General features: G+C 33.9%; 1 protein-coding gene across 1 annotated transcript in view; it reads right to left on the bottom strand.

Moving 5' to 3' along the window:
* L3MBTL4 (L3MBTL histone methyl-lysine binding protein 4) overlaps positions 1–27,000 on the bottom strand; it is a 503,358-nt gene that overhangs the window by 361,631 nt on the left and 114,727 nt on the right. Inside the window, exons 2-3 of the mRNA XM_051970424.1 lie at positions 5,883–5,962; positions 5,284–5,386 (exon numbers count right to left, since the gene is read on the bottom strand). Of these exons, the coding sequence (XP_051826384.1) occupies positions 5,284–5,355 (72 nt within the window). The 5' untranslated portion in view covers positions 5,356–5,386; positions 5,883–5,962. The remainder of the gene's footprint in view (positions 1–5,283; positions 5,387–5,882; positions 5,963–27,000) is intronic.

Below are 27,000 nucleotides of genomic sequence, written 5' to 3' on the forward strand. Positions count from 1 at the left end.
TGGTTTAGATGAGTCTCTGGTACTCCTAATATTCATCATTTCTTATGGCACGTGAGTAGTTCAAGACATAGTGGATAGCTGAATAACTAAATTTTGAAAACATTTACATCTTGGATATCAGCAAATGCTGCAAATCAAGCCTTAATTTTATTATTTTGTCAATTGTCCAGACTTAGTATGTGATGAAGAAAATATTAATAAAGCAGATGAAACTTAATACTGTGTTATTTAGGGGAGAAGCAAAGGTAAGATGACAGTTTATATTTGACAAAAACTTCTGGGAAAATTGAAAATCACGATGGCAGAAACTAGACATTCACTCACACCTAACACTGTATACCAAGATAAAGTCAAAATGGGTTCATAATTTAGACATAGAGTGACCTTATAAGCAAATTAGAAGAACAAAGGGTAGTTTACCTCTCAGATCCGTAGAGGAGGAAAAAATGTGTGGCCAAAAAAGAACTGGAGTAAATTATTGAACACAAAATAGATAATTTTGATTATATTAAGTTAAAAAAATTTGTACAAACAAAGCGAATGCAGACAAGTTTAGAAGGGAAGCAATAAACTGGGAAAACTTTTACATTCAAAGATTCTGGTGAAGGTCTCATTTCTAAAATATATAGAGAACTGTCTCAAATTTATAAGGATTCAAACCATTCTTCATTTGATAGTTAAAGGATATGAACGATTTTTAGGTGACGAAATTAAAACTATTGCTAGTTACATGAAAAGGTGCTCTAAATCACTACTGATTAGAGAAATATAAATTAAGACAGCTCTAAGGTACCACTACACACCTCTCAGATTGGCTAAGATGATAGGAAAAGATAATGATGAATGTTGGAGGGGATGTGGGAAAACTGGGACACTGATGTACTGTTGATGGAATTGTGAATACATTCAGCCATTCTGGAGAGCAATTTGGAATTATGCCCAAAGGGCCATCAAACTGTGCATACCTTTTGATCCAGCAGTGTTTCTACCAGGCTTATATCCCAAAGAGATCTTAAAGGAGGGAAAGGGACGCAGATGTGCAAAAATGTTTGTGGCAGCCCTTTTTGTGGTGACTGGAAACTGGAAACTGCATAGTTGCCCATCAGCTGGAGAATGGCTGAATAAATTATGGTAAATGAATGTAATGGAATAGTATTCTTCGATAAGAAACAATTATCAGGATGATTTCAGAGAGGCCTGGAGAGACTTATATTAACTTATTCTAAGTGAAATGAGAAGAACCACCACTTCATTATACACAGCAACAAGAGTATACAATGATCAACTCTGATGAACGTGGCTTTCTTCAACAATGAGATGATTCAGGCCAGTTCCAATGATCTTGTGATGAAGAGAGGCATCTACACCCAGAGAGAGAACTGTGGGAACTGAATGTGGATCACAACATAGCATTTTCATTCTTTTTGTTGTTTGTATACTTTTTTCCCATTTTTTTCCTTTTTTGATTTGATTTTTCTTGTGCAGCAAGGTAACTATATACATATGTATGCATATATTGAATTTAGCATATATTTTTACCATATTTAACATATGTTGGATTGCTTGTCACCTAGAAGGAAAGGGCAGGGGGAATTGGAACACAAGGTTTTGTAAGGGTTAATGTTGAAAAATTATCCATGCATATGTTTTGAAAATAAAAAGCTTTAATAAAAATGAAAGAAAAAATATGACAGTTTAGTCAATATATAGCCATTTTAAGTAAATACATATATTTTAAGGATTAAATTATATTAAAAGGATACATGCAACATCTAACCATAAAGTCACCATAGAAACTTCCTTAAAGTATGAGATAAGATCTATAACAGTATGGATATTTAGTAACTATCAAATAATACTAAAAAAAAAAAAAAGTACTGGGAAATTATATTAATGACTCAACCTTAATCATTATTAAGAAAACAATATATAACAAATGCCCCACTATATCAGTGTTATGAATCTCTCAGTACTAAGCAGGTATCTAGGCATTGAATTGTTGTAAAGATCAAATCAGAACAGTTGTGGAAAACCTTGTAAATATTTAAGCAATTTATAAAAGTCACTAATTATCATTACAGGAAGGTAGATTACCAGGCCTAGAGTCAGGAAGACTTGCCTTTCCTGTCAAATACAGCTTCAGACCTTACTAATTGTGTGATCCTGGGAAAGCAACTTAAGTCTGTTTGCCTCAGTTTCCTCATCTATAAAATGAGCTGGAGAAGGAAATGTTAAATCACTCCAATGTCTTTGTCAAGAAAATCTCATATGAGATCACAAAGAATTGGTCACAACTAAAAATGACTCACCAACCATAAAAATTATATGTATTCATACACAAAGGACTAAATAATTACAGCACACATAAAAATATAAAAAAAACTTTCAAAAATATACCATAGTAAACATATAAATGCAAGAACCCGGAAGTCAAAATCAAACAAAAAAATACTCTAAAGAACTTATGCTAAAGCTACATTTACAACTGGGCTGATAAATGCTGATTTCCTTCCTTTCTTCCACTACTGGGGATGACTTTTGATTAGATTGATATGTATAACATGCACATATTTATATATGAATATACAGTACTTGTTTGCTATATATCTTAAAAACTTTATATGTCATATTTGATACAAAGTTTTTTTTCACAGGCATCCACTTTCATTGTCCTGGATACTTTAACTTAATTGTTGCAAAAGCTTTTTAATTTCACATAATCAAAATTATCTACCCCATCTTTTGTTACTGCCTCTAACTCTTGTTTGGCTAATAATTCAAACTTATCCATAAAATGTATCTTTATCTTCTCTTTCAACTTTATGCTGTGATTAATAATATTCAAATTGCCTATGAATTTTGAATGTATTGTGGAATATGGAATAAGATGCTGACCTAAACCTAATTTCTCCAGTTCTTCCAGTTTTCCTGGTACCTTAGATGCCATAAAGTACTGTTGGGGGATTCAAGGAGTATCCCCAAAATGTTAGGTTCCAACTGGTATTGTGAAAAGTCTCAAAAAATTTGCAAGCTCAGAACCATCTCCCAGTCAAGGAGCAAAATTTTTTATAATTGTTACATGAATTAAAGCAGGCAAAATTCCAAAAGAAGGTAAATTTATAGGGGAAAGAGAAACCAAGTGCTTCATATGACTGATATGCTCGTTTTCTGTTTTGGAGATGCAGTTGAGGAGTTGTCTGGTTCTGACATTATGCACAGGTACAGTTCCCACAGTTCCCTGGGAGATCAACAAAGTCAAGTGCTGAGCAGCCAAATTTCTTCAATTCTGCACTAACTTTAAACACCTCATTATTGTTGCTCATTAGTTTCAGAAACCATATAATCAGTGACCAATAGGATTTTATCTAACAGCAAGCAATTTTTGGACTCAGCATCTGGCTGTATAAAGTAAACTAAGGCAAGATAGCCTAAGGGAAGAAATATATCATGCTAATGATAGCCTTGGGGTTATTCCTAAAGATGCCCCACTTCAATACAATCCCTTCCATTTTACAGAAGTAGAAACTGAGGCTCATGGCAGGAGACAGCTTGTATTGATCCTGTTCTGAATTCCTTATAGAAACTATTTTAGAATAATTTCCCTGCCTCCTCCCTCTTAGCAATCAGCTTTAACCCCTATTTTATCAAGTTTATTAATTATTTAACAATTAAATTTCCCAATTCCTCCCCCTGTACCTCCAAATTTTTCTTTATCTTCACCTGGACTCTCCTTGTGGTTAATATCACTTCTTCTTGATCCTATGTCCTCGTACATCTTTCCATACTTTGTTTCAATACTAATCTCCCATCTCTGATATTTTCAATCTCTCCCCTTAATCAGTTCTTTTCCATTGACGACCCATGATCTTTTTTGGGTTACACTATTTGTAGTGCTTGCTATGTCCTCTTTCCCCAGCTTGATCTGCAAAATTCCCATGTACTTTTTAAAACCCAAAGCTCAGTTCAAATGTTGCTTCCTCCACAGTATTCCCTAATTGCATCCTAGTTTTAATAACATTCTTGCTTACATCTTATACAAGACTTATTTTGCAATTTTCAAAGATATCTATAGCATATTATTCAGCATTATGACTTCTTGTATATATCTTATTCTTACTTAAAATATAAACTAAGATCATTAAAGCTGTGTCATACCAACTTTTTATCTCCTTTAATACCTAGCACTGTGCTCTATATGCAGCTGATCCTCAATAAATAATAACTAACTAACTAAATAAATATTATGATACTTTACATCTGTATCATGATTTAAGATTTGCAAAGAACTTTACAAATAATAAAAATTAACATTTACAGAATTCTTGCTATGTGCTAGGCATTGTGCTAAGTGCTTCACAAATATTTCATTTACTCCTCACAAAAAAAATTGGGAGGGAGTTACTATTATTACCTGCATTTTACAAATAAGGAAATTGAGGGAAACAGAGGTTAAGCAATTTGCTCAAAGTTAAACAGTTAATAAGTCTGAGACTAGATTTGAACTTAGAGGACCCTCAAATATAGTTCCCAGCAGTAGATATTACAAATGTTTATATTTGCATCTAAAGAAAAGAAAGCATAATCAAAGCAGCAGACACACAATCAATAATCTTTGCTCCCCATTAGCCCATCCTCCAACTGCTAAACCTGCTTTGCCATTCTCTATTTTGGTATCCTCCATGTACTTTCATATTCAGCCATCATTCAGTCTGTTCTCAAAATGCTGGCCCAAATGGTCTTATCAGGATCTCCTCGGGATCCAAAAGATGTTCTTACAATTTTCTCTTACTATTCACTAGTGAAAATAAACTTCCACTAACATGTTTTTGAAATAATTTTTTATACTTCTAAAATAAAATTTTCCCAAGTTTCTTCTTCTAACCTATACTGGATATGTGATCCTTGTGCTGTTATTTAACTGCTCAATGTTCTAGGCAACTCTCTGATATCATAAATTGTAGGAATGATGTGGAAAAAAGTTTCCTCATCAGGCAGAAAATGTCTGACCAGTGACAACACAGGTCCAATCCTATCCCAATTTTGTCATCTTACTTTTAAAGATTGATAATTTTCTTTATATAACTATATAAAACACATACAAATATAAGATATATTAAGTATATATAATATAAATATATAAATGTAGAGTTAATCTCAAATCAAGTCCTAAAAATATAGTGTGAATTAAAAACCCAGCAGCAATAATTAGATAAGAAATGTATAATTATGCTATTCATACCAAAGTTAACATGTATATTAAGGGATCAGATATTCAGGTCTTACCCTGCCTCTCTCCAGATCTACATGGTCCTTTGAATCTACATTGCGCTTTCTCTTTTTGTGGACCTGTTTCATTGTTATTTTCTCACTCCTCACCAGTGGTTCTCTACAAGAGAATTTAATTTGAGAAAAGAAATATTTTTCTACAATTCATTAAACATGCTTTAAATTATAAATCTTACAAATGGTGATTAGGGATTGCTTCCATAAACATATTGACAAAAATTACACAATGAAATCTACAGTCCTCAATAAAGGATTGAAGCTATAAAATCTTAAACAGAACCATACAATTATAAGTAGAAGAAATATTCTCCCAATGCATCTGGAATTTACTACTAAGACAAATATTATTGCAACTGTTATGTGAGGTAATTTTTGCTTTGTTGCTTAGTTGATTAAGTATCACATCTAATTCTCCAGAGTGGAGTAGAAAAAATCAAATCATAAAAAACACAGTATACTGTTTGTAGAACGAATTTGCATTACGGTGTCTATAATGCTTTTTATTACTTCTAACATGCTTCCCTTCTTCTTAAATGATTTGAGGAAAGGTATCACAGTCTAAACCCTTTATGTTGCCTACAAATGAGAAAACTCACATTTTCTGAATGACTAGAGATGTCCAGCCAAAGGCAGTCTTCACCAAAGGTATAAGTCATCAAAAGTATATCACAGCATTCTGAAACATAACAAATGAAAACAAAAGTTTCAACAATGAGATATAATTATATATACTTACATGCATAAATGTATATTACAAGCATATATGTGATTATATAAATGAGTGTATACACATACACATATGTGTGTGTCTATATACATACACACACAAACTTATTCCCATTAGCATATGTGTATATATATGTACACACATGTGTGTACACAGCCACATCTGGTAATAGACATCCAAAAAAGTTATTGGAATGTCTATTGTAAAAGTCACTATCCTAGGCTGTCACCTATGTCCCAAATCATGTCCCAAATACTCCTCATCTCTGCCTCCTAATTTCCTCTGCATTTCTTCAAGTCTCAGTTAAAATCACCACCTTTTGCAAGAAGTCTTTCTCATTCTGTCTTAATCTTAACACTTTCTGTTTGAGATTTTATCCTGAATATAGCTTGTTGTACACAGTTGCTTGTGTCTAGCTCTTTGCATACTGTCTCCTTCAAAGGTTTGTGATCTTGAGAAGAAGGACCATTTTTGCCTTTCTTTGAATTCCTAGTGCTAGGCTCAAAAAGGGCACAAATAAATGCTGGTTATCACTACTAGGTCTATATCCCAAAGACATCCAAAAAAAGGGAAAAGGGAACTATTTGCATAAAAATATTTATAGCAGCTATTTTTGTGTTGTCGAAGAATTGAGGGAATGGCCATGAATTAGAAAAGTTGTGGTACAACATGCTTGTGATGGAATACTATTGTGTTATAAGAAATAATGAACAAGATAGTTTCACAAAAACATGGTAAGACTTATACAAATGGGTGCAAACTGAAGTGAGCAGAAAAAGAACAACACTACACAATAACAGCAATACTTTAATGATGTTCAACTGTGAAAAACTTAGGCACATTAAGACAATGACCTAAAATAATTCTAAAACACCCAATAGGAAAAGTCCTACTCACATTCAAAGAAAAAACTGATTAACTGTGAGTACAGGTGGAAGCATACTTTTTTACTTTATTTTTTCTTAGGTTTTTTTGTGTCTATGTTTTCTTTTGTAGTGTGGCTAATGTGGAAATATATTTAGCATGGAAAAATACATTTTAAAATAAATCCTGGTTAACTTATCGACTTGGGACAAGTCACTTTCTGAGCATCATCTCCTATATAAAATTAGGGAAATTTTTTAAATTATGGAATTCAGAACTGAAAATAAATCTAGCGATCATTTTTAAAATTTCCCACTTTACGAATGAGAAAAATAAGGCTCAAAGAGCAGTAGTAGCAGCTTTTGATAGGTCAAGGACAAGGAAGGGGAACCTTTTTTCCTTTTTTTTTATTATAGCTTTTTATTTATAAAACATATGCATGGGTAATTTTTCAATACTGACTCTTGCAAAACCTTCTGTTCCAAATTTTCCCCTCCTTCCCTCCCACCCCCTCCTCTAGCCGGCAGGCAATATATGTTAAAATATATGGGAACCTTTTTTCTACCAAGGGCCATTTGGATATTTAAAACATTTGCAGGCATACAAAATTATCAACTTATAGAATTCGAGCAGTAAGAAGTTGTTTTTTGTCCTTCATTTTCAAAGAGGATCATGGTATCAGGAAGGTGCCATGACAGGCAATGAATTGGATTTAAATGAAGGAGGACTAGTCAAAGTCACCTGTCTCTCACTTTTCCCTCTAGAACCAGCTGGGTTCAGATACAGATCAGGATGACTGGAAATGGCCTTGGATGCAGTCTGACACCTTGGTCTTTTTAAGTGAAATCTTTCCACAGGTCTCAATTTGCCTGAGGCAGCACTCATTCATTGATTAAGCCTAGGTAAAAATATTAAGGCAAAAACAAAATCTTAATAAATAAATGAATGAATGAAACTGGGAAGGGAAGCATCACCTTCCAGAGCCCCAAGGCCAGAAGTTTCTCACCATTGGGATAACCTAGACCTTTTGCTTCCCAATTCACTGAATTTCCACTTCATCAAGCTATCTCTTGTTATTTTACATTCCCTCTAGTTCTAAAATTTGTAAATTCATGAGTCCAAGTGATTTATAAAACAAAACATCAAAATAATGATATGCTTCTGATTGTAGATGAAAAGCAAAAGGCACCCCTCTTAATCAAACAACATTATGTCCTTCCTAATAAGACATACATTCATGATCAATCTGTTAACTAGATTATGAGGGTCATTAATTGATCAGCTTTTGATTTGTAAAAGAAATTCTCATTAGAATGCTGCTTGGCTTCAGTGTACATAGTCACCAAGCTTACCAATTTCCTCATTTTTCTCTAATGTACAGAAGTCTGTTCTTCATGGCCAATAACTATTTGCTTCAATTTAGAAGCTATTTATGTCCCTGAGAGATGTACTTGTCTGACTGAACTCAATAAAATAACATTCATTTCATGGACTATAAATAAAATTTATCATGACTAGCTCCTGGTGATATCTATTATGCACTTCTATGCAAATGAACTATTTAGATTTGATGCCTCTGGCAAAGTATTATTGCACAAGACATTAGAACCACCCAGCCTGGCTCACCTTTCATTATTAATAATGTCCCAGAACTTAACAAATTAAAAGCAATCTGTCTGTTTACATTCTCCCCCAAATTTCATTTCTTTCTCTGCCTCTCATCCATATCATCATTCTGGCTTTTCCTTTCAATGAGAGTTTTTTGAACACAATAAATATATTTTAAAATGTGATATAATAGTTAAAGAAGAGTCTAGATTCTGGTCAGAAAGTTAAGGTCTCAAATTCAACCTCAGACATTAAAATGAGTGATCTTAGGCAAGCCATTTATTAGCTGCCTTAATTTCTTACTCTATGGAAAAGAAGGATAATGATAGGACTCATCTCATAAGGTTGTTGTGGGGATCAAATGAGATAACATATGTAAAGTACTTTGCAAATCTTAAATGCCATGTGAATACAGGCTATTTTATGAGGATAAACATGGATTTTCCATGTTTTATAAAATAGAGAATATATGCCATTCCATTTAGAAGAGTCTTTTTTTTTTTAATTCAATTCCATTATTTACCTGTGTGTGATATTTAAAAGTATCTCTTTTCAGCCTAGAAATAATAAAACTAAACAAGACAGCTACATAACTAGAGACAATTAAACATTCAATGCCACAGAGAGAAAGGAACCTAATAATCAGCCAGAGCAGAAAATTAAATGAAATCTTTTAATCCCTTCAAATGTCAGTTAAGAATGTATAGGTCCAATCAACCACATCTCAGCTGAAATTTTCTTGGCAAAATCTCAAACCATCAAAGCTAGTACTTGGATTGTACCTGTTATACAGCAAAATTAAAACAGTTAAAAATAATATCCACAGGGGCTGGCTTCCCAAGAAAAGTGGGATTCACAATGAATAAATAGGAATGAGAAATCCTGTAGATATAATATGACACTAAGGGACACATACTAGAAGTAGTGGTAATTCAGAGAAAAATACCCCCCGGGGACCGTGAGTTTTACAAAAAAATCCAAACATTGATCTTCAAATCATGATAATAATAGTTAACATTTATATAGCCCTTTAAAATAGACAAAACACTTTATATACATTATCTCACTTGAGCCTGATAAACACATGAAATAAAAAGGAAAATGGGGTCTAAGAAAGAATTAAAATCCTGGTCCTCTATCTCCAAATTCCCCTATTTTTTCTAGGACTGCCAAGCTGACATCAACTAATGGGCCAAAGCTTATTTCCCCAGAGAAATCCTAAGATTTCATCAGCTATTTATTCTTATTTACACACAATAATAATAAGCTGAGTTGACTATTTGTGAAAATCAAAATAGCATATCTTATAATCAAATTCCAAAACTGAAAAGGAACTCAGAGAGGATGAATGAAAGGGCAGAAAAACATGACAGCTGGCCCAAGACAGATCAAAAGAGTTATTGAAAAAGTGGGAATAAGACCTTAAAAAAGCATGACAATTTAAAGGTCATTTAGAGTAGAAACATACAACACATACACAAACCCTAATAGGCCCCAAATGCATAAAAGTATTGTAATAATTCATGTATAGACAATGACAATCACTTTCAAAATATATAAGTTCTGTTCACCCTTTTATTTTTCATCTTTTTATATCATAATTGATCATTTGTAAATATAGGGTCTCTTCCCACTTCAACTCCAAATAAACAAACAAACAAACAAACAAACAAAAAGTAATCCAAAACAACAGAAGAAAAACTGTCTGACAATGTATACAACATTCTGCTCCTGTATTCTCTTTGTGGAGAGAAAGGAGATAATATCATTGTCCATTCTTTGGGCCCAAAAGCAGTTATTTATTACAACTGTTTGTGACAACTATTGAATTCTTCCTTTGGATGTTCTTGTTATTAATACTACTAATAAAAACAATAGCTAACATTTACAGAGCATCTACTGTGTACTGGCACAGTACTAAACTCTTTAAATTATTTCATTTGAGCCTCACAACAATCCTGTAAGGTTAGTGCTGGTAATTTCATTTTACAGATGAGGAAACTGAGGCAAAGAGATTAAGTAACTTGTGTTTTACTAAGTATTTTACAATTATTATTTCATTTGATCTTCACAACAACATTGTGAGGGAAATGCTCCAAATGGGGAGACTAGGGCAAATGTTAGTTAAGTGAACAGAGTTCTGTGCCCCATGATGTACTCAGGGGTCTATGTTATTAGAGTCATCATGTCTATAGTTCTTTTGATTCTGTTTATTTCACCATTTCAGTTTACACAAAATTTTCCATGTTTCTCTAAGTTCTTCATACTCATCATTGAATAAGTCTATTCCATTTCATTAACTTAAGATAGTTCAGAAAAAGTTTCCAACCAATGGACACCTATTTTTTCTACTTTGTTTCCACAAAAAAGTTAACCATACATTTTAGAAGATTGCTTCCTAACCTTTTACTATATCATGGACTCCTCTGTCTAAGAGAAGTCTATAGCCCCCTTCTCAGATTAATGCCTTAAAGTATACAAACGCTAGATACAAAGAATTACAATGGAAATAAATTTTACTTTAGTAAAATTGATCATATGAATTTATATGAACATATATGAATACAAATACAGATAAGGTTTCAATTATCAAAATTACCAATTCTGCAAGAGTTAGAAAGGCCTTAAGATATGTACCACATACTATACTATTATTCCAAAATACAATCTTAATCAACCATGAGTATAGGCAAATATAACAAATTTTTCTACCTTTAGTTCCTTAATAATATTACTTAAGTAATTCAGTTCAGTTCAAACATTTATTAAATATTTAATGTGGACAAAGCACTTCGTTAATGGCAAGCAATCCAATATATGTTAGCAGTCTAGATATTAAAGGCAAAAGTGTAGTCTGTGCTTTCAAAAAGTTTCCTCTAATGGTAACATATAAACAATGATAGCAAGAAGGCTGGTGTCATTGAAAAGTATGTGGCAGGGAATCAAATATGAGAATGAAATGGCAGAAAAAGACTGAGTTATAAAAAAATCTTCAAACATCAAACAGAGGACTTTATATCTGATCTTGTGGGTAATAGAGGATCACTGAAGTTTATTGACCAGGGATGAGGCAGGTAAAAAATGCTATGGTCAGATGTGCACATCAGGAAAAGCACTTTGGAAAATGAGTTGGGATGGACTGGAGTGGGGAGAGAATTAAATCAAGACATCAATTCAAAAATTGCAGCAGTCCAGCAGTGAGATGAAAAAGGACATATAGAAGAAATGTTATAAGAGAAGAAGAGACAAGAATTAAAGTGACAAAGCCTTTTTGAGATGAATGAAAGAAAAAACAAAAATTATTTATTAAGCACCTACTAGATGTCAGGCACACTAAAAAACAACAAGCAAAAAAATAACAAAACCCCCCCAAACAACAGTCTCTGCTCTTAAAAATGCTCGTCTGATAAGGGTTGCAACATGACAACAACTATGCACAAATAATATGTAGTTTTCCTTTCTCCAACACGATTTTGATTTATCACAAGTTAGTATAAGAAATTAAATGGGAATTTGGGCGAGTTTTGCAGAAGCTACAGATGACACACAAGTCAGCAGATGACAAAAAGCCACATTTTATAATAAGGTACTATAACACCTTATAAAAGAAAAAAAATCAGACTTCTCTGGTACCAAAGAAGAGACAAAAATTTTTATGTAGATATTTCTAGATTACACCTAGAAATTTCAGGGGCATTACACCTCTACTCCCTGCCCCCATGATGTGGGAGGGATAAATTGTATAAATAAGATACACTGGAAAAAATCTCAGAGGGAAGCACTATGAGTAAGGATGACAGTGGGTAGCCAGCAAGAAGCTAAAAGAGAATGTCAAGATAGTCAAGGATGATTCCAAGACTATAAGACTGGGTGACTAGGAGAGTGGTGGGTCCTCAATAGTTTTTTCTTGTGATCTGAGACGCCTCCTCCTTCCTATTTAATAGGGATAACTGTCCAGTCATTCCAGAACAGCTATACCAAATACTGAATAATTCCACTGATATTAATATGTAATGCATAAGATAAAATGAGCAATATGTCATCAAGGTCACACATTGGGTAAAGCAAGGAATATCTCCACTATGTGATGGACAGGCTTTTCCTTAATGGGACAAGCAATCATAGTCAGTGATCTATGTGGTCTTAAGATGGTCATCTGCTCCTACTGGACAAGTGATTTTAGAGAGTATCCAGGAGAAGAGGGTGATCACAATGTCAAAAGCTGCAGAAGCAGAAAGGTTAAAAGGGATCCAGAATTTTAAAAAGGCTATAAGATGTGGTAAGTTAGAAATCCCTGACAATTTTGGAGTGATTTCACAGAATAATGAGTTCAAAAAACCAACTTTGGAGCATTTAGAATCAAGAGAGAATTTAGTAGATTGAAGGAATGAGAAGTTTTCTCAGGGCCCCCTGGGCAGGCAAGGTTTGGAAGTATTCCAGACATTTAGGAATGGGTCCATGCAGAGTATCACTGGCTGAAGAGAGAGAGAGAGAGATAGTCACTGACTGAGGCAGCTTGGGGAATCTCTGCACTCAGAGTGGGTCTGATTTGAGAAAGGTATCTGGAGAAGAAGTGTCAAACACTTGATCTACAGGAAATGAAACCTGTCTCAGATCAAAATGAAATTGGGAAATATTTAACAGACTAAACAAAAAATATAAATACTATAGAACATAGATATAACAAATATTTGGTTTTCTAAGTCAATATATGTGATGCTTTATATACAGTTTCATGCCCTCCCCCCAAATTCTATTTCAGTTTGATATTATTACCCTAGAACACTGGCATCTCTAGGACTTTACTGGGGCAAAGAAAAACATATTACACACAATTTGCCCGGATAAGGATTATAGCAAGGCTCACTGGGAATTTCAACAAGGGCAGAGATCCCAAATTCTCAAAGCTCCTCAGAATTTGAACTCACATTATCTGAAGCAAAGATTACAACTCCCTTTTAATGACAAAAGCCCTAGAAAAACATGCAAATCTGCATCAGAAAGTATCACTGGGGAGAAAAACCCATTCAGAAATCACTTCTGCAAAGCACACTATCTAAAAACAAAGGTACAAGAAGCCCCAATTCTTATTACCTAGAGTATGGTAGCAAGAAAGAAAAAGATTTATGTGGGTAGGAAATCTGGAAGCTGGGATTGTTTATAGGTAATGGTCCTAACTCAGACTGACAATTATACTTTGAGAATTTTTTTAGGCAACTTAACTTAGACTCTATTCAAGGGAATATAGTTAACTAAAGTACCTATGAGATTTTCCTCATAGAAAACATTTATCTATTTTAATTTTATATTTATTTCATAGTATTTAATGTATTTTATGTGCTCTCCTGAAAAACTAAATTATTTTTTATTCTATAATCTTAGTGACTTTATCCAGGCTGTCTCCTATACCCTCTCCTTACCTCAAAATTGTATAATTGTGTAGCCTATTTTAAGATTCAGCTCAAATGCCAGAAGATTTTCATGATACTCCTTTCTTCACCATCACTCCTCAACAAAGATGTGTTTTTTTCTCTCTCTCCTCAAATGATGGTGCATTTTTAAAAATCTGTTTACATACCACATCTTCCTCAGAAAATATAAGCTTTTTGTCTTTTCAGGGACAGCTTTTTGTCTTTCAACCCCCAGTGCTTGAAGGCACTGGCATTTAATAAATGAAGTCCATTATGGCCAACTCCTTAGGAAGAGATTCATGACAATTATTTTTTCTATTGAATGGAGAAGTCACATTCATCCTTAAAAAAATTTGCTAAGATTCTTAAGAGATGATACATACTTAACATTAGAGTAACTTAAGGAAATTCTGCCATAATAAACATATCCTACTGGAGATGACATTTTGAATACAGTGGCTTTCTAAAAAGTGACACATGAAAACATTGCCAAAAGAAAATTTCCCCAGCATCACATATTTTAAATGTTGTTTAAATAATTCTCCTTCTGGTAATTTTTTTTTAAAACACTGGGACTTGAATCATAACAAACAGTACAGTTGCCAGAGATGATTAAGCAAGTTAAAAAACATGAGGTTATTTTTTTATTAAGGTAGACAGGTGGACTGTGTATTGTGGGCTGGGCTTCGAGTTAGGAAGATGAGATCAAATCCTTCCTCAAGACATCATATTCTTATATAACCATGGACAAATTTAAATTTAAACTCTCTTAGCCACACTTGGGGTGGCTAGGTGGTACAGTGGATAGAGAACTCGGTGCAGAGTTAAGAAGACTCATCTTCCAGAGTTCAAATATGGCCTTAGACTAGTTGTGTGATCTGATCACTTAACCCCATTTGTTACCTAATTTGTAAAATGAGCTAGAAAAGGAAATAGCAAATCACTCCAGTATCTCTGCCAAGAAAAACTCCAAATGTTAGCATGAAGAATCTGATACAATTGAAAAAGAGCAATAGTCTCAGTTTGCCTCATCTGTAAAATGAAGACGAGTAATACTTATCTCAAAGGGTTGTTGTGAAAGCCAACTGAGATAATGCATATAATTCTGCTATATTATGTATTTCAAGAACATGAATTTATTCTGAGCATTCTGAGCATAACTCAAGTTTTGAGTTTACTTCTGCCCAGTTGCTTCCACGAGGATGAAAAAACTCAGAAAATTACCAACTTCATGACAGCTCATACCTATAACCCTTCAGACATCCATTTGTACAAGTTAACTTTTGGTTTTTAATCAAAGTAAAGCACTTTATTTATTCTATATCTTTTGGTGCAGTAGGAACTGTGAGGGGAGAAAAGCTGGTTTATGCCACACTCTCATTCCCATATTCTTCCACCATGACCATCATTTGCTCAAACTGCTCAGCCCAGCTAGTGCCCTTATACATGTAGAAAACTGTACTATCAATCATTTTTTTTACTAGATTTCTATCTTTTTTATGTGTCCCTGTCTAAAAGGTTTAGTCCATAACCCCATTTCCCTATAAATTCTGGGTAATTTTTCAGCATTGACAATTGCAAAACCTTCTGTTCCAATTTTTCCCCTCCTTCTCCCATCCCTTCCCCCAGATGACAAGTAGACCAATACATAATATGTTAAAGTATATGTTAAATACAATATATATACATATCCATACAATTATTTTGATGCACAAGAAGAATCGGACTTTGAAATAATGTACAATTAAGCTGTGAAGGAAGTCAAAAATCCAGGCGGACAAAAACAGAAAAATTGGAAATGCTACGTAGGGGTTCATAGTCATCTTCCAGAGTTCTTTCACTGGGTGTAGCTGGTTCAATTCATTACTGCTCTATTGTAACTAATTTGGTTCATCTTATTGTTGAAGAGGGCCGTCAATTCCATCAGAATTGATCATCATATAGTATTATTATTGTTGAAGTGTATAAAATGATCTACTGGTTCTGCTCATTTCACTCAGCATCATTTCATGTAAGTCTCTCCAAGCCTTTCTTTATTCATTCTGTTGGTCATTTCTTACAAAACAATAATATTCCATAACATTCATATACCACAATTTATTCAGCCATTCTCCAACTGATGGGTATCACTCAGTTTCCAGTTTCTGGCCACTACAAAGAGGGCTGCCACAAACATTCTTGCACATAGGTCCTTTTCCCTTCTTTAAGATTTCCTTGGGATATAAGCCCAGTAGTAACACTGCTAGATCAAAGGGTATGCACAGTTTGATAACTTTTTGAGCATAGTTCCCAATCGTGCTCCAGAATGGCTGGATGTATTTACAGTTCCACCAATAATGTATTTTACTGTGCAATTCTTTGCAAAGCAAGGTGCTTTCTAGGAACATTTATGCCCAGTAGAGCACAATTATCTGATTTTGTTAAAGTGCTATATAAACGAGGAAGAGGAAGAAGAGGGGGAGAAGGAAGAAAAGGAAAAAATGCAGAGGGGATATGTACACCCGATGTACTTTTCAATTTATTCTATGTTGCTAACATTGTCCATCACTTTCTGAAGTCTAGACAGTCAACAAAACAATATATCAAGCTCTGGTTTATAGCATACACTGATTTTCCAGTTTTGAATGCTTAAGCTAAAAATTTAACAATGGGATCTCAGCCCCCCTGGAGCTTGTATGGGACCCTGAACTCCGTTTATACTATTCTTGGTAGAAATAAGTGATTTCTCTTAGTAGCTGGTTATACTGCCACAAATATGACCCTTTTTCATCAGCCTTAGGCAGCTGGTACCCTGGTTGCCCTGTTATTTCAGTGAATCATATTTCCTCTGGTCCAAAATGATTCACTGAAACAGAGATTGACAAAGCAATTTTTGATGATCCTGGCCCAGGAAGTTCATTACCCCTCATCTAGGATCACAATCAAAAGTATATACTCGGCTAAAACAGGCGTTCTTAACATGGAATCTACAGACTAGAGGGATCCCATGGGCAAATTTCTGGTGGTCTATAAATCTAGATTAGTGAAAATAAAAACCTAATTTTTCTCCCAATCTCTCACTAAAATTTAACATTATTTTCCATTATGATTTCTAAAAATTTGTTCTTACAAGGGTCCCATAGGTTTCATCAGATTGCAAAAGAGGTCCAGGACACAAAAAGATCAAAAACTCATATGCAATAAGAATGCTATCTGAATGTTGCAGTGCCTTCTTTTTATGTCCTTCTGATCTTATTATGTGAAATTACAGACAGAGGTTGGTAACAGATGGAACTTCAAGGACTACAGTGAGGATACCATGACCATTCCACTAGAAGTTACGGTACCATATGATACAGCCCTATGGAAGCCCCCATAGCCGAGTAATTGAAAATAAAGGCCAAATTGATGCTGAGTGAAATGAGCAGAACCAGGAGATCATTATATACCTCAACAACGATACTGTTTGAGGATGTATTCTGATGGAAGTGGATCTCTTCGATAAAGAGAGCCTTAATTGATCAAAGATGGACAGAAGCAGCTACACCCAGAGAAAAAACACTGGGAAATGAATATAAACTGCTTGCATTTTTGTTTTTCTTCCCAGGTTATTTATACCTTCTGAATTCAATTCTCCCTGTGCAACAAGAAAACTGTTCGGTTCTGCACACATATGTTGTATCTAGGATATACTGCAACCCATTCAACATGTAAAGGACTGCTTGCCATCTGGGGGAAGGGGTGGAGGGAGGGAGGGGAAAAATCGGAACAGAAGTGAATGCAAAGGGAAAAAATTACCCTGGCATGCGTTCTATCAATAAAAAGTTATTTAAAAAAAAAAAGAAAATAAAGGCCAAGAGCAGAAAAAAATTCAGAATATCTGAGACTGCTAATTGGTTTGAATACTCATTTAGCTGGTGACCCTCAGGAAGATGCTTTCCTCTATTAATTCACATTCCTAAATTGAGGATTAAGAGTAAAGAGAAAACCTTTACTGTCTTCTTGAATTTCCTGGATTTTCTTTGTTTGTTTTGAGGTTTGGGGTTTTTTGTTTTGTTTTGTTTTTAAGTCCATAAGTCTTAAATAGTACACAACCCCTTCCACCATTTTTTTTTGTTCATAAATTGCATATGTATAAGGTCAGGAGTCTATCCAATTGCATTCAAAAGTCTGGGAGGAAAAATTGGGAGGGGGATGACTAGGAGATTATCTAATATAAACACTAGTGTTTGGTCTCTTTCTCTTTTTTATTTTACTCTGATGCACAATAAATTTGTCACAGAATGTTAGTCCTCTGAACACATTGGGAAGTGACCTAAAAAGATAAAATTCATTATTGAAGTGGAGCTGGTAAGTAAAGAGAACAAGCTTCACATTTTAATATTTTGATCAATATTTTATTCTAACCCCTAGACTAATGGGAGTTCTAGTTAGCAAGAAAGAGGAAACCACATTATATTTCATAAGCATCACAAGAGTTGGTCAATGAGGGTTAGAACACTGCAATTTCCATTGCTATTTTCCATCCTCCCCTTCCTTCAGAGAGATGGCTTATGGTAATTGTCCTAGGATCAGAAGTGATCTCTGCTATAGGGGCTTCCACAGTGCTGTACCACATGGCACCGTAGCTTCTGGTGGAATGGTCATGGTATGCTCACCTTAGTCCCTTGTCCATTCCATCTGCTACCACCCTCCTCCGGAAAATTCAAAGTAAGCAATTCAGGTATCAAAATGAGCTAATTAAACCACCTTTCTGGAAAGTAAAGTGACACATTATCTTTCTGAAGGCTTAGGAAGGCAATTCAAACCATATAACCAAAGGCTAATGTTACCCTGGAGTAGGAAGATTTTGAACCAGCCTCTCAGGTAAAAGACCAATTACCCCTAAATCCAGTTTGATACTCTCATTCATTCAAGTAAGGCCAGTTATGGTAATGCATAAATGGATTGCATGGCATCCTATAACTCTGAGAAAAAAGGTTAATGATTTAGCACACCGTCTAGCACATAATTAGCTATATAGATTATATCTACCACTCAGTGCTTTTCTACAAATCCTAAAAAAGCTTTGTGACAATCTTCCTCACATAGTAACCAAGCCATCTTCCTTATCTATTCTCAGCTTCTCCTTTGTCTATATGATCTTCTAAATCATTCTAAATTAAATAAGACTATTTAAGTATAAATAAAAGTTAACACTCATTAAGGACTTCAGTGCCCTGAGACTACTGGAACAGATACAAGGTCTAGATAAGTCCCTCTCCTCAGAAAGTTCAAATATATTGCCTCATATGAACCTCATAACAACTATGACAAGTATTTTATCCCCATTATACGATGAGGAAGTTGAATTTCAGAGAGATTAAATGATTTATATACCACACAGCTTAGTAAATGTTGAGGGTAACCTTAAACTGGATCCATATTCAGTTAAAAGCAGATGACTGGATATAAGAAGCAAGCTCTTATTTATCGCCAACAAGATATCACAAGGAAAATGCCTAAGACCATCTCTTACTACCAACACAAAAAAGACTGACTCTGTTGCTCTGATACCTTGTTTACTGGGTTCAAAAATCTGTGTTAAAAGTGTAAAGACTCTCAGAAATCAATGACACTTTCAGAGATTTAAAAAAAAATACCACATAGCTCACGCATACACTAAATCATGTGGGTATTACAGCTTACTTGATTGTTTTGAAATCAATAGGACTTTGCAAGCTAAAAATAATACATATAAATGCTCCTTTACAATAGCAATCTATGCCTGATGGCTCCCCTAGAAAAATAAAAGCTGCGACTCGAATTTTTTTTTCCTTTTTTCCCTTGTTTTTCTTATTGATCTTTAAAATTCCCCTTGTGGTAGCCATCCTGATCTCAAATCAAGCTAAAGCAAAAATTGATCTAATTAAAAGAGATAAGGAAGGGCACTATATCTTGCTAAAGGGTAGCATGGATAATGAAGCACTATCTATATTAAACATATATGCACCAAGTGGTGTAGCATATAAATTCTTAAAAGAGAAACTAAGAGAGCTGCAAGAAGAAATAGACAATAAAACTATAATAGTGGGAGATCTTAACCTTGCACTCTCAGAATTAAATAAATCAAACCACAAAATAAATAAGAAAGAAGTCAAAGAAGTAAATAGAATACTAGAAAAGTTAGATATGATAGATCTCTGGAGAAAATGTAGGAGTATTTGGAGACAGAAAGGAATATACTTTCTTTTCAGCAGTTCATGGAACCTACACAAAAATTGACCATATATTAGGACATAAAAACCTCAAACTCAAATGCAGTAAGGCAGAAATAGTAAATGCATCCTTTTCAGACCACGATGCAATGAAAATTACATTCAACAAAAAACCAGGGGGAAGTAGACCAAAAAATAATTGGAAACTAAATAATCTCATACTAAAGAATGATTGGGTGAAACAGCAAATCATAGACATAATTAATAACTTCACCCAAGAAAACGACAATAATGAGACATCATACCAAAATGTATGGGATGCAGCCAAAGCGGTAATAAGGGGAAATTTCATATCTCTAGAGGCCTATTTGTATAAAATAGAGAAAGAGAAGGTCAATGAATTGGGTTTGCAACTAAAAATGCTAGAAAAGGAACAAATTAAAAACCCCCAGTCAAACACTAAACTTGAAATTCTAAAAATAAAAGGAGAGATCAATAAAATTGAAAGTAAAAAAACTATTGAATTAATAAAACTAAGAGTTGGTTCTATGAAAAAAACAACAAAATAGACAAACCCTTAGTAAATCTGATTAAAGAAAGGAAAGAGGAAAATCAAATTGTTAGTCTTAAAAATGAAAAGGGAGAACTCGCCACTAACGAAGAGGAAATTAGAGCAATAATTAGGAGTTACTTTGCCCAACTTTATGCCAATAAATTCGACAACTTAAATGAAATAGAAAAATACCTCCAAAAATATAGCTTGCCCAAACTAACAGAGGAAGAAGTAAATATCCTAAACAGTCCCATCTCAGAAAAAGAAATAGAACAAACTATCAATCAACTCCCTAAGAAAAAATCCCCAGGACCAGATGGATTTACATGTGAATTCTACCAAACATTTAAAGAACAATTAACTCCAATGCTAAATAAACTATTTGAAAAAATAGGGATTGAAGGAGTCCTACCAAACTCCTTTTATGACACAGACATGGTACTGATACCTAAACCAGGTAGGCTGAAAACAGAGAAAGAAAATTATAGACCAATCTCCCTAATGAATATTGATGCTAAAATCTTAAATAAAATATTAGCAAAAAGATTACAGAAAATCGTCACCAGGATAATACACTATGACCAAGTAGGATTTACACCAGGAATGCAGGGCTGGTTCAATATTAGGAAAACTATTAGCATAATTGACTATATCAATAACCAAACAAACAAAAACCATATGATCATCTCAATAGATGCAGAAAAAGCATTTGATAAAATCCAACATCCATTCCTAATAAAAACACTTGAGAGCATAGGAATAAATGGACTTTTCCTTAAAATAGTCAGGAGCATATATTTAAAACCATCAGTAAGCATCATATGCAATGGGGAAAAACTGGAACCTTTCCCAGTAAGATCTGGAGTGAAGCAAGGTTGCCCTCTATCACCATTATTATTTAATATAGTATTAGAAACACTAGCCTCGGCAATAAGAGTCGAGAAAGATATTAAAGGAATTAGAGTAGGCAATGAGGAAACCAAACTATCACTCTTTGCAGATGATATGATGGTATACCTAGAGAACCCCAGAGATTCTACCAAAAAGCTATTGGAAATAATTCATAATTTTAGCAAAGTAGCTGGCTACAAAATAAATCCCCATAAATCCTCAGATTTTTATACATCACCAACAAAACCCAACAGCAAGAGATACAAAGAGAAATTCCATTCAGAATAACTGTTGATAGCATAAAATATTTGGGAATCTATCTACCAAAGGAAAGTCAGGAATTATATGAGCAAAATTATAAAAAAGTCTCCACACAAATAAAGTCAGACTTAAATAATTGGAAAAATATTAAGTGCTCTTGGATCGGCCGAGCAAACATAATAAAGATGACAATACTCCCTAAACTAATCTACTTATTTAGTGCTATACCAATCAGACTTCCAAGAAAATATTTTAATGACCTAGAAAAAATAACAACAAAATTCATATGGAACAATAAAAAGTCGAGAATCTCAAGGGAATTAATGGGAAAAAAAATCAAATGAAGGTACCCTAGCTGTACCTGATCTAAAATTATATTATAAAGCAGCAGTCACCAAAACCATTTGGTATTGGCTAAGAAATAGATTAGTGGATCAGTGGAAAAGGTTAGGTTCACAAGACAGATATAGCAATCTAGTGTTTGACAAACCCAAAGCCCCTAACTTCTGGGAAAAGAATTCATTATTTGATAAAAACTGCTGGGATAATTGGAAATTAGTATGGCAGAAATTAGGCATGGACCCACACTTAACACCATATACCAAGATAAGATCAAAATGGGTCCATGACCTAGGCATAAAGAACGAGATTATAAATAAATTAGAGGAACATAGTATAGTTTATCTCTCAGACTTGTGGAGGAGAAAGAAATTTGTGACCAAAGATGAACTAGAGACCATTACTGATCACAAAATAGAAAATTTTGATTACATCAAATTAAAAAGCCTTTGTACAAACAGAACGAATGCAAACAAGATTAGAAGGGAAGCAACAAACTGGGAAAACATCTTCACAGTTAAAGGTTCTTGATAAAGGCCTCATTTCCAAAATATATAGAGAACTGACTCAAATTTATAAGAAATCAAGCCATTCTCCAATTGATAAATGGTCAAAGGATATGAACAGACAATTTTCAGAGGATGAAATTGAAACTATTACCACTCATATGAAAGAGTGTTCCAAATCATTATTGATCAGAGAAATGCAAATTAAGACAACTCTGAGATACCACTACACACCTGTCAGATTGGCTAAGATGACAGGAAAAAATAATGATGAATGTTGGAGGGGATGCGGGAAAACTGGGACACTAATGCATTGTTGGTGGAGTTGTGAACGAATCCAACCATTCTGGAGAGCAATCTGGAATTATGCCCAAAAAATTATCAAATTGTGCATACCCTTTGATCCAGCAGTGTTTCTATTGGGCTTATATCCCAAAGAAATACTAAAGAAGGGAAAGGGACCTGTATGTGCCAAAATGTAGCAGCCCTATTTGTAGTGGCTAGAAACTGGAAAATGAATGGATGCCCATCAATTGGAGAATGGCTGGGTAAATTGTGGTATATGAATGTTATGGAATATTATTGTTCTATAAGAAATGACCAGCAGGATGAATACAGAGAGGACTGGCGAGACTTACATGAACTGATGCTAAGTAAATTAGAGGAACATAGTATAGTTTATCTCTCAGACTTGTGGAGGAGAAAGAAATTTGTGACCAAAGATGAACTAGAGACCATTACTGATCACAAAATAGAAAATTTTGATTACATCAGATTAAAAAGCCTTTGTACAAACAAAACGAATGCAAACAAGATTAGAAGGGAAGCAACAAACTGGGAAAACATCTTCACAGTTAAAGGTTCTTGATAAAGGCCTCATTTCCAAAATATATAGAGAACTGACTCAAATTTATAAGAAATCAAGCCATTCTCCAATTGATAAATGGTCAAAGGATATGAACAGACAATTTTCAGAGGATGAAATTGAAACTATTACCACTCATATGAAAGAGTGTTCCAAATCATTATTGATCAGAGAAATGCAAATTAAGACAACTCTGAGATACCACTACACACCTGTCAGATTGGCTAAGATGACAGGAAAAAATAATGATGAATGTTGGAGGGGATGCGGGAAAACTGGGACACTAATGCATTGTTGGTGGAGTTGTGAACGAATCCAACCATTCTGGAGAGCAATCTGGAATTATGCCCAAAAAATTATCAAATTGTGCATACCCTTTGATCCAGCAGTGTTTCTATTGGGCTTATATCCCAAAGAAATACTAAAGAAGGGAAAGGGACCTGTATGTGCCAAAATGTAGCAGCCCTATTTGTAGTGGCTAGAAACTGGAAAATGAATGGATGCCCATCAATTGGAGAATGGCTGGGTAAATTGTGGTATATGAATGTTATGGAATATTATTGTTCTATAAGAAATGACCAGCAGGATGAATACAGAGAGGACTGGCGAGACTTACATGAACTGATGCTAAGTGAAATGAGCAGAACCAGGAGATCATTATACACTTCGATAACGATATTGTATGGGACATATTTTGATGGAAGTGGATTTCTTTGACAAAGAGACCTAACTGAGTTTCAATTGATAAATGACAGACAAAAGCAGCTACACCCAAAGAAAGAACACTGGGAAATGAATGTGAACTATCTGCACTTTTGTTTTTCTTCCCGGGTTATTTATACCTTCTGAATCCAATTCTCCCTATGCAACAAGAGAACTGTTCAGTTCTGCAAACATATATTGTATCTAGGATATACTGCAACATATCCAACATATAAAGGACTGCTTGCCATCTAGGGGAGGGGGTGGAGGAAGGGAGGGAAAAAAACTGGAACAGAAACAAGTGCAAAGGATAATGTTGTAAAAAAAAAATTACCCTGGCATGGATTCTGTCAATATAAAGTAATTATTAAATAAAAATTAAAATAAAATAAAAAATAAAATAAAATAAAATAAAATTCCCCTTGTTATACAATTGGTAAGATTTATTTTCCTCAGTTTCAAATCTAACCCAATAGTACATAAGAATCACAGGTCAAAATAATTATAGCTTGTTGCTCTGGAACTACATTATTTTTTATTCCCACACACTGAACCTATATTACTTTCACAGACACTATATGAACTATGAATTACCTTTTACCTCATCTAAGGACTTGTTAGAATCTAAACTTAAAGACTTATTAAACTTATTATCTTATCATTCCTGGATTTACTCAATTCCATATATATAAGTATATATAGCTGATTACATGATTATATGCATGCATATACATGCATACACATATATGTGTAGTTGATTAAACCTAGGAATAGGAAATTAATAATTTAATAAAATTTTAAATGTTTAGAGGGATACACGGCTCAATTTTTTAAATATAGTATGTGAGAAAGTTATGTGTCAGAAAATAGATTCTGCTAAGGAACTGATATGCATATAAGTATGTGTAGCTGAGTATATAATTACATGCAAGTAAAAAGCATATATTTTATATGTAGATATGATAAATCTAAGATACATATTTATGCATATTTATATAGGTACAGTTGGGTTTACGTGTGTATATGCATCAAGTATAAAATGGGGATAATAACAGCACCTCCTTCCCTAGGTTGTTGCAAAGATCAAATGAGAGAATTATTATAATGTTGGAGAAGCTTTGGGATGAAGAATATGCTAACATACTATTGGTAAAACCATAAATTAGTCCAATTATTCTTGAAAACAAGTTGAAATTATGCAAGAAAAGCCACAAAGAACATTTATAATTGTTGTCCAAAAGATCCTACTAATGCCAAAAAGATAAGATTCACACACACCAAAACATGCAGGGCAGAATTTTTGTGGTAGCAAGAAAAAAAAAAAAAAAACAGAAACCAAGTGGGTATCCAATATTAGTAGGGAAATGGCTAAACAAGTGTTATTTAATGTTAATTCACATAAATAGGATTTATTTTGTACCATAAGAAATGATGAATATGAGCAATTCTAGAAAATTTAGGACTCATATGAAATGATGCAAAATTAGGATAGCAGAGCCTAGGGACAAAGTGTATACTAACTCTAATGTGAATGAAAACAGCATTAAAAGTCAGTGAAGTCAGAAAAAAAAATGCAATGACCAATCTTATAAAAGGAGAATAAATGATATAACATATAAGGACATAAGTTCCGTGGGGTCAAGACCTATTTTATCTTGTATGACCATTGTCTATCACAGTGCCTCTTACAAAACAAGAATCTAATAAGTACTCAGGGAATTTAATTGAATTTCCTTCCTGTAGGTAAAGGCTACAGGAATAGAATGTGACATATGAATCAGACATAGGCATTTTGAAGGTCAGTTTTGATTAACTATTTTACTTTCTTACAAGAGAAGATTCAGGAGAGGGAACAGTGAGAAATGACTGACTTTGTTAAAAGGCACCACTAAAATGTTAAATATAGTTTTAAAGAAGAAAAATAGCAAGATGAAAACACTTTTTAAAAAATATGTTAGACGCATAAGTATAACTTGAAATAATTAATGCTATTACTTCTTAAGCATCACAAAGTATTTATTGAGGATTTATGTGGCCATGATACAAAAGTAATAGAAGAAATTACTGCTTTTGAAGAATGTGTTGAAACAATCAATACATAGGAAATAGGTAGGAAACAATGAAAGGATAAATTCTTTGGTGCTAACCAAGTACCATAGTAGCACAAATAAAGAAGGCTTCAGTTTAGATTGTAATCGATTAGAATAAACTCTTGACATGACATGGCATTTGAGCTGGATCTTGAAGCCCTGGTCAAAATTTAGATAGAAGTTTAGAAGTAAATGGGGGGAGAGAACATTCAAGGTAGAAACAAGAGAATGGGGAAAGGAATGATGCAAAAAATAAATGAAGAGATAACATTTTCTGAGAAATTACAGTGTTAACCAAAAAATTTGTTAAAGGATATTTACCTTGAATAACTACAACCAAAATGTAACAAAACCTATAAATTCACAGTTACTACAAATCGAATGTTCATTATTTCTAAGAGAAACATTCACTCATATAGTAGAAATTCCATGTAGAAAAAATATTTGAAACTTTTTCTCCCCCATCTTGTTCATTAAAAATTTTCAAATCAAGCTGGTGACAAAAGAACATGACCAAAACTTTGAAAAGTAAAGTCAAACTCAAATTATCTCCAAAAAGTTACGCTTGATTATCCAGTGACTTTAGGGGAAAAAATTCAATGAAGTTTCTTTTGGAAAAAAAAAAAAAACTAGACTTATGTTTACTGACAAAGAGAACTCTCAGTGGGATCAAGAACTATCTGTCAAATTACAGTCTATGAGAGTTGCTCAGGACACTGAA

The sequence above is a fragment of the Antechinus flavipes genome, chromosome 1 (genome assembly GCF_016432865.1).
Source record: "Antechinus flavipes isolate AdamAnt ecotype Samford, QLD, Australia chromosome 1, AdamAnt_v2, whole genome shotgun sequence".
Taxonomy (NCBI): domain Eukaryota; kingdom Metazoa; phylum Chordata; class Mammalia; order Dasyuromorphia; family Dasyuridae; genus Antechinus; species Antechinus flavipes.